The 9,122-nt window shown below is 44.1% G+C and overlaps 1 protein-coding gene across 1 annotated transcript in view; it reads left to right on the top strand.

The window, feature by feature from the left end:
• The first annotated feature begins 638 nt into the window (after positions 1-638).
• Positions 639-9,122, top strand: part of GALNT14 (polypeptide N-acetylgalactosaminyltransferase 14) — a 210,468-nt gene continuing 201,984 nt past the window's right edge. Inside the window, exon 1 of the mRNA XM_015413873.1 lies at positions 639-702. Within this exon, the coding sequence (XP_015269359.1) occupies positions 639-702 (64 nt within the window). The remainder of the gene's footprint in view (positions 703-9,122) is intronic.

Below are 9,122 nucleotides of genomic sequence, written 5' to 3' on the forward strand. Positions count from 1 at the left end.
GATCATCACTAACTTCTGTGTTACTCTCATAATCAAAATGGGGAGGGGAAATCTCCCAGGCATGACACTCTTTGTTGAAAATAAGGTTTTATTCCGGGTAGTTCTAGAGTAAGAGGGTGAGGAATAGCAAAACATTCTGCTACCTGCTATTCTGGACATTTTTTCTCTACTGGCACCAAATATAGGCAGAGGCTCCCCCCATGATTGAAATGGCATCCATCAGTGGCTTTTTATCATTATAGGAAGTGAATTGGCTTTTCATTCTCTGGAAGTGACATGTCTATATCCTAAGAGGTGCTTTGAAAATGAGAGCAATGAATGTCCTTGTTGAAAGTTTGGGATGACAAACGTGTACAATACATGCTGAGTGTGAAAAGGATATCACCAGCTCATTCTCAGGAGGGCAGAGCAATTTTAAAACTGTGATCCCATGATAAAGAACAAAGAACTGAATATACAGTGGTCTGGTAACCTTCAGCTGTGCTAGCAACAAAAGATGGTGTGTGTGTCACTATAATATCTAATTCTGAACATGGCCACAAAATGCAGATCAATACATCCACATAATAAGGACATGTACAGAGAAGGGGCATGTTTCTATAGACCTGGAGGAAACCCTGTGGGGTTGCCTAGCAACCATGGTACTAGATCCTCCGCCTAGGCAATCCCAGCAGCAGTGGCTGAAACAGGAAACACAAAGTGGTGAGTGGGGCAAAATAGAGAAAAAGCAAGTATAGAAAACAGGGGTGGTAGTGGAGAAAAGCCCTGGGAAATAAGAGAGAGAAACAAGACAGATGAGAAAAGGTGACAAGGTGGAAAACAGAGGGGAAGAGAAGCCCAGAGAAAAGGGAGAGAAAGAGGAGAATAGGTGGGGTTGGAGAAAAGCCTGCAAAGAAAGAAAGGGTGTGAAATACAGGGGGAAGGCAAGAAAAGCCTAGAAAAAGAGAGGAAAATGGGAGTGGGAGAGAAAGCCTGAAAAGGGAAAGAAAGTGGGTGCCAGTGTAGAGGGATAGGAGTTCCCTCCTCTGTGAGTTTCATGGGTTCCCATCTCATTATATGTAATTCTGAACTGGGCCAGAGATTGTGACTCAAAACATATATACTGGGGCCAGTGACAGAAGGTTTTTTGGGGGTGGGGTGGGGGTTCGAAGCTTGGGAGAAGCCCCAGATTTACAGAAAAATATATAGGGATGTTAGATTTTTTTTTTTTAAATCACAGGAACAACGTCTGCTACTTCAAGAAAAGTGTGCATCTGAGATCTTGGAAGAGTATGTTGTGATATCTTGGAGGCCATTGTGGAGGTTTTTAGGCAACCTACAAGCCACACTGCAGAGGACTGCAGGCTTCAGTTAGTGTCAGCATGGGGAGGCAGGGTCGGGGGGGGGGGGGACAGAAAAAAAAAGTAAAAGGGAGGAGAGAGAGGGAAAGTAAAGGTGGAGGAGAGGAGCAGAAGAGTTAAAAAGGAAATGCTGGAAATGGGGGGACAGAAAAGGGTAGGAGAGTGAGGGGCCAGAAGCTGCCAGGGTATGAAACAATGAGTAGTGGGTAAGCAGGTAAGTGGGTGGGAGACAAGGAAAAAGGAAGGGCCTGCAGGTTGTGCCGGGGGAGGCAGAGAGGAAAAGCAAGGGAGAGAGGGAATGGGCCAATGAGATTCGGCCCATAAATTCTTTCAGTTTCTCCACTTGTAATCTTAAATCTCCTGACAGGCCCTTGGAAATTTAGAATTATGATAGCTTGAACATTGACTTGATGGACGATTTGCTGTCTTTTTTCCTTTGAGGGAATGGGGGAAGGGCTGTAGGAGGCTGTAGGAGGCTGTAGGAGGGATGTGAGAAACTGTTGTAGTGTGGCACATATATTTACACAATTTGCTGCATTTCATTTTACCTGGTAATTAGCTTATCTAAAGAAAGACAAGCAGTTTACTTTCCTGGATATGTCTGGTAGACGCAGAATTTTAATACTCTGTGCTGGTGACTGGCAGAATGTTTTCCAGACAGCTGGCGTTCACACCACAGCCAGGAATGTGTTGACACTTGTGAACAAAACCCATGGTGCCAAATGGAAGTGCTAGGTCTAGGTATTAGTTTCTGATCTTGGAAGCCCTAATTTCAGAATGTTCACTCAGTATTTTCTTTTTACTAAACCACAGTGCAAAATTAAACATTAGTCCAACATTTCTTAAATGTTTTGAAAGTCTCTTCAAGTCCCACTTCTACATTTACTGTACTTCTCAGACTGACCTAAACTGGAGTACCTGAATTTTAGTTTACATTCATAATACCAGATTTTAAAAATGATTTTCGATCAAGGAAATAGAACTTGGAATAAAATTACAATTAAAACTATAAAATTAGAATACCAGTGAAAAAAACTGAATGACACCTGAATTAATGTGATAGACTTTCTGCCAGCTTCCCTGTTAGAACACATTTCACTCCTCCCAACAAAAAGATTTCTGTCTCTGGAAACTATATATACCTCATGTTTAAATTATACCCTGCATTTTTAATTCTAGCATGCTAGGGAGAAGGCTTCTAGCTTGGCCATCTGCGTTACATGTTAGCTTCTCACATGTAGAAAGACTTTGACATGGAGATAAATTCACTCTCTCAACAGCGGTATATCTGAGGTGACAGAAATTGTACCAACCATCTCGCTCAGGGGCGTCAAAGTCTTGTTATGAGGGCCGGATCTGACTTTGTTGGGCCAGGCCATGTGTGTCACAAAAACTAATGCTAGGTAGCAGAGATATCTCTCCTTATATATAATTGAGTAAGAACATTCTATATGAACATTCTAAATTTGGCCCCTTTAGTGTATGGACGCTTGAACTGTCAGTCAGAAGACGCTGGCTGGGTTGACTGGCTGCTTTGTGCAGTCCCGCCCAGCGTTTCAAGGTCTTTTGCATATGGAAGCTGATTGGACTTCACTGCATTCCACACCTCAAACTCACCCCCCTCCCCGCAAGGCAGTTGGAATGTCAGTTGCATATGGAACCTTCAAGGTCTTTTGCATATGGAAGCTGATTGGACTTCACTGCATTCCACACCTCAAACTCACCCCCCTCCCCGCAAGGCAGTTGTTTAACTTCATTTATTAAAATCTTCTGGATGTTTGTTTGGATTTTACTGGTGAAGAGAAATGCTGAAAAAGTGTATGTTTGAATACAACCACATTCTTATCTGGCATGTGTACTGTTGTTGCAATATCGCCCTGAGTCCACTTGGGGGAGGGCGGAATATAAGCTGAAATAAATAAATATTTATGGACATTCATTATAGAAATCTCATGTTCAGTGTTCTGAGCCTAGGACCCAGGGGAAAACATGACATGCCTGGGCATTGAGAGCTTTTGTACATAAGTTGCTTCATGCGCTAGTCAAGAACATGGGAAGGCATCCTTACGCAGACTGAGGGCTGTTTGTTTGTCTGCAAACAAAGCAACCATTTTCTCCTTGGGGACTGTGATCGCTGTAGTCTGAAGATCAATTGTAATTCAGAGGGATGTCCAGGCCTTCCCTTTCCCCCCTGTTGTGTCTTATCCATTAACATGTAGTGTTAAGCTTGAAACCTCAGCCGGATTCTAATCTGGAACAACACCATTGGCTGAAGCATGAACAGTAACCAATGAAAGAGTCTGTGCTGGAGGGAAAACAAATGATTGGTTGTTACCTATGTAACATGATTGGATGATAACTATGTGAGAGCGTGGCTACACCAGCCCGGGAGAGTTTAAAAAGAGCTATGCTCCACTGTTGTGTTGTCGTGTGTCGTCTGATGCTGTGTGCTCTTTTGGAAGTTATCGTTCTCAATAAAGCTGAATCACTTGTTACTTACTTCATTGTTGAGTTGCATACTTAACACCCCCAACCCCTTTCGATTTCAAAGCTGCTTTCTGTTTAACTGATTAACTGTTTAACTGACAGTTTAATGCCCCATGGCCTCTTGGGACTCCCAAGTTGGGAGTTGTAGTTCTAATTCCCTTTGCTACGGTTGCAGTAAGGCCAGCTGAGAACTACAACTCCCAAGGTGCAATGCGTCAGACGTGGGGGTGTAAGAATGGAGGAGCCAGGGGGATGGAGCAATAGGATACTAAGGCAGCTTCCCCAGTAGCCAATGGGAGAGTAGGTGAGTCGTTGCCAGCAAATGGAACAAGTTGGCCACTTCTTGCCTGCTCAGAACAGTCAAACTGAGAGGTTTTGGGTTGCAGTTTTTGACCCCTTTAGCAGACAGAGGAAGAAAAGTAAATGAGTATAAAGCTGAGAGATAGAAATACAGGAAGTAGGGCTACCAACTTCAGCTTGAAACGTTCTTGGAGATTTGGGGGCAGTGCCTTGAGAGCTCAGCAGAGATGGGATGTCACTCTAGACCAGGGGTGTCGAACTCTATTGTTATGAGGGCCGGATCTGACATAAATGAGACCTTGTTGGGCCAGGCCACGTGTGTCATAAAATGTAATGCCAGGTAGCAGAGATATAAATTTTATAAAGGACACAGACAAACACAAAGATTTTTTAAACTTTAAATAAAACATGCTTAAAACTTTTGCAATATTTTGTCTATTTAACAGTCTCTGATAACTGACACCTCTTGCTCTGAATTATTGCATCAAAATATCTGTGCTGTAGCTATCTTGAGTATGCTGTTTAGGTGTGTATCTGTTAGTTGCAAACCTACTTTTGATCTATTGACATTCATTATAGAAATCTCATGTTCAGTGTTCTGAGTCTAGGACCAGGGGAAAACATGAAATGGCTGGGCATTGTGAGGTTTTGTACATAAGTTGCTTCATTTGCTGGTCAAGAACATGAGAAGGCATCCTGACACAGACTGAGGGCTGTTTGTTTGTATACAAAACTATAGTCTTCCCCAGAGAAATAACTACAGCGTCCTACAAAGGAAATATGCTGGGTGAACTTGGTTTGGACACACACTCTTAGCCTAATCCACCTCACTGGCTTGTTGTTATTCCTCCTCTAAAATAGTTCACATTGCTTTCTTACTGAGAAAGACTGAATCATGAAGGCATGAATACAGTGAAAAGGGGGAGGGAACCCAGTTGCAACCAGGAGAGCCCTGGCATAAGGAGCCCAACAAAACACACACACACATAGAATACACACATGGTAGCAAGGCACACAAAACTCATACCTTGAACAAAACTTTGTTGGTCTTAAAGGTGCCTGGTATTTCTGCCGTGCAATTGAGGCAGCCTAGCAAAGCAAGCTCTCCCTCGTTCCCTCCTTCTCTGCCTCCCTTCAGGGAGGAGCCTCAGCCAGTGGAAGGAAAGAAAGGCTTCCCTTTGTCTCCTGTATACGATTGCGGCAGCCTGGCCAAGAATCAAGCTCTGGCTGGTTCCCTCCCACCCCCTGGGAGAAGGGGGAGGAACCTCAGCTAGTGCTTTACCAGACTCTCTCAATTGCACAGGAGAGGCTTGTCTATCTTCTGTATGATTGAGAGAGTCTGGTAAAGTAAGCTGTGATGTAGCAGCAGCAGCAGAACTGGAAAAGGAAGCAGGAAACAGCCAGGGCCTCCGAGGGCCTGATCCAGCCCCCGGATCGCATGTTTGATGCCCCTGATCTAGCCGAACATTTGTGACACAGCAGGTAGATTGCAGGAAAGGTTTTAAAAAATAAATAAAATGGCCAAATATTTGTTAACTGAATCATGCAAGTTTTGCCACTCTGTGGTTAGAGCACAGTGGCGATACTTTCCCTTTTTAACATGTTGCTTACACTAAAACATGTTCTTGGCATGTATTTCATTCTTCATTGCTCCACATAGTTTCTACAAAAGGCAGATAATACGTAAAGGGAGCAGCCCACTCCGAAATCTGGATTTATCATTCTCGTTTTAAGATAATAAAACATTCTGAATGTGAGATCACTGGTTAGATCAGTACTGACCCTAAAGTTGATAGCGGAAGAGTTAAAAACTTTCGCCTAGACAAAAAAAAGACACACAAAAAAACTTTCGCCTTAAGCGAAGGATCTACAACAGGCCATACCCTGTGCAGGCTTTTCTAGGAAGGCCATTAACGATGGACTCAGCTGGTGCTGCTAGCACCATTAGAAACCTGCAAAAAGGAGAGCACTCCAGAGTAATTGTCTCTGTTAGTTTCCCTTAGGTCACATTTGCTGGGGAATAAGGTGATGATGAACACTTGACTTTGTTTACTGTGTCCTGGGTGGCTAGAAGCAGTTGCCTTACTTGTTTGGGCTGTCTTGCACTGTTTGCAGGCAATGCTATTTTCCTTTCTCTGTGTTTGGCCTCTACTCCACCTTATCTTTCACAGGGTGTCTCCAGGCCCTGTTATCAGAAGTACAGCCTGTGGCCATACTAATCTTGGCTTCTTCAAACATTTGTGTTGCACTTTCTTCCAACCCAGTTTTCGTGTGCCTCTGATTCGACAAAAGGGTCTGCCTACCACTGAGATCCTTATAAAACTGAGAGTTGCTTGTCTGCCAGTGGAGAAAAATGTACCATATTCATTACAAAAATTTGGCATTGTGCTTCTGGTTAAAAAGCAAAACAAAACAAAAAAGCAAATTCTGATTTCTATGTCCACATTGCAAGGATCTGGGACTCTGAGAAGCACAAATGGATTTTAGTGCCCAGAGTTATCTGGGACATATGAAAATCATAATACAAAAAACAAACAAAACATCAACAAAAAAACTTTTGATCATGGGAAGAATGTTCTTTCATCATCACTGAATAACCATGATTCTAACAGCAACAGCAGTATTTGACTGAAATGTGTTCACCCCCCCCCCCACATACTGGTGATACCTCTACCTGGTTTGTGTATTTCCAAGCTGTCATATTTTCAGAAATCTCCAAACAAAATGCTAAAATAAGGGGAAAAGAAATCCTATTAATTACAGGTTTGGTGTTTTCTAGAGCTTCTTAGCCCATCAAGATGAAAATGTGAGGGAAGAAAAGGGGTTGACCTGCTGCCTCTAGCACCTGTTACTAAACACGTTTATGGGGTATTGTGGTGTGAATGTGGCTTGTGGGTATTGGTAGGCTTGACAGCCCTGAATGAAAATCCTGTGGTTATCTGTCGGCGGGCTTCAGGGGAAACTGAAGAACCCACAGCAGGCGTCAGTCTGAGCTGCTCTTTTCTTGCTCTAGCAATCCTTGTTGCACTGTAATCACACAATTATCGTGCCATTAAAATGTCATATTCATAGAAATCCACATAAACAAAGCATTAACAATTGGTGGGAAATGGTAGTCTTTACTGCTAATGACCTGCTTTCTCTCTTCCTCTCCCCCCCCCTTTTCATTTGCCAAGCCTTGATTTAAGAGGCAGACACAGAAGTATGTCTCTGAGCTTAGAGACTTTCAATTTTTAATGTGCTGTCACAGTAAGAGACTTTCCTTTCCTTTCTTGTTTTTATTTTCAGCCACAGGTGTTTCCAAAGAAGCTACTTAGTGACTTGGTAAAGGAGGAGGCAGCTGTTGTCAGTTGGGGGAAGATGTCAAATATCTCCTATAATAAGGGACAGCCTCCTTTTGAAACATGTTGGATTTCCAGCCTTATGCACATGAGGTAAAAAGGCTGTGTATTTTCATTCCTCCAGGTGCACATCTCCCTTCTGAGATGGTATCTGAGTTGTAATTAATTGGAGAGGGGAAAAGGATCAGGGAGAAGGGAACTGGACACTCTCCTTCAGATTAATCTCTGATGGAATAACGTAAACTCCTGTTGTGGATTTGTTCCTTTATGATTCTGTCCCTTTGAGGTTTTGTCTAATTGATTCCCAAAGGACTCAGGTGTGTTATTTGTCAATGTATTGACTCTGTTTCTCAGATGAGAGCAGCTCACATGCCTCCATACTGTATGATGAACAGTTTGAGGTGTCCCTTGAGTTGATTATTTTTATTTTTCTTGCACTAAGCATTCTAGTTTCAGATATTTCTCTCTCTCTCTCTCCTTGGCAGATTTTTTTTTCAAATTTAATGATCAAATACAAGATTCCTCAATCCTCAGGTGAACTGCAAATATTGTTGTTAGGTAAAGTTTTGATAGATTAGTTATCAGATTCGTCTAGTTCAGGGGCCAACAATCTATGAGTCAAAACCCTCAGGTGAGTCACAGTCAGATCATGGGCCCTTGTAAAACTTCCAATTTTTGCTGTGTTTTTTTTTTGAACATCCTGCATATGTAGAGAGAAAGGGTATTGCAAATCTTGCTTTATTTGGAGACAAGTTGGATGCATGCTCACAGTCCTAAAAAATGCAGCTGACTGTACCCATTGTTGCTCAAATCATGTTACATTTCCTGGCTTGCATGCAAAGTCAAGGCTATTCTCATGCACAGAAACAGGGGTCGTTTTGTAGAAAAAGAGCTAGGGGAACTCATTAGCATAACTCATTAGCATATGCCACACCCCCTGACATTACCGGAAGTGTGTCATAAGGCCACACCCCCCGCCCGCAATGGTCCCGGCCGCTGCCACCGGCCTTGCAGCTCCACTGCTGAGCCCCATGAGGCGGTGGACCTGCAAGGCCGGTGGGAGTGCAAGGAAGCCCCGCGAAGGCCCTCCCTGGCCCCAGGCAGGCAGGGGTGGGGAGAGGCAGGGAGGAAGCAACTTACCCTCCCCCTTCTCCTGCCTCCTCCTGGCTGAATGAGGGCCGGAAGCAGGGCGGCCGGAAGCAGGGGGCGGGGCTTCGTCATGTGCCCCGCCCGCCCGTACCTCATCCGGGGGAACTGCGATCCCCCGCGTTCCCCCCCGAAATGACCTCTGCACAGAAATAAGATATTTTGTGAACTGGCCCATAGGCATGGATGGGGGGAAGGGAAGGAATTTTTAGCCCTCCTTGATGTAGAGCCAGTCTGTGTGTTACAAAGAGAATAACATGAGAATAACAGAAGACACTGTGTCAGACATGTGATGGGACTTTTGTGTTAGAGGCCCCGGTCACACTAGGGGGAAAGGCACGGCATTTCAGAGCCGCATCAAAAGAGAAGTGCAGCTGCGGGATCAGACAGATCCCCCCGGCCACCGCGCAGTTCCTCCCCAGCACGATCAGATGCCCGGGGGGGGGGAAATCCACAGACCGGAGAGCGAGGTGAGCCTGCTGCGGATGCGTGTTCTTGTGCCGTTCAG

Source organism: Gekko japonicus, unplaced genomic scaffold (assembly GCF_001447785.1).
Source record: "Gekko japonicus isolate JY-2015 unplaced genomic scaffold, Gekko_japonicus_V1.1 scaffold1392, whole genome shotgun sequence".
In the NCBI taxonomy this organism is placed as follows: Eukaryota; Metazoa; Chordata; class Lepidosauria; order Squamata; family Gekkonidae; genus Gekko; species Gekko japonicus.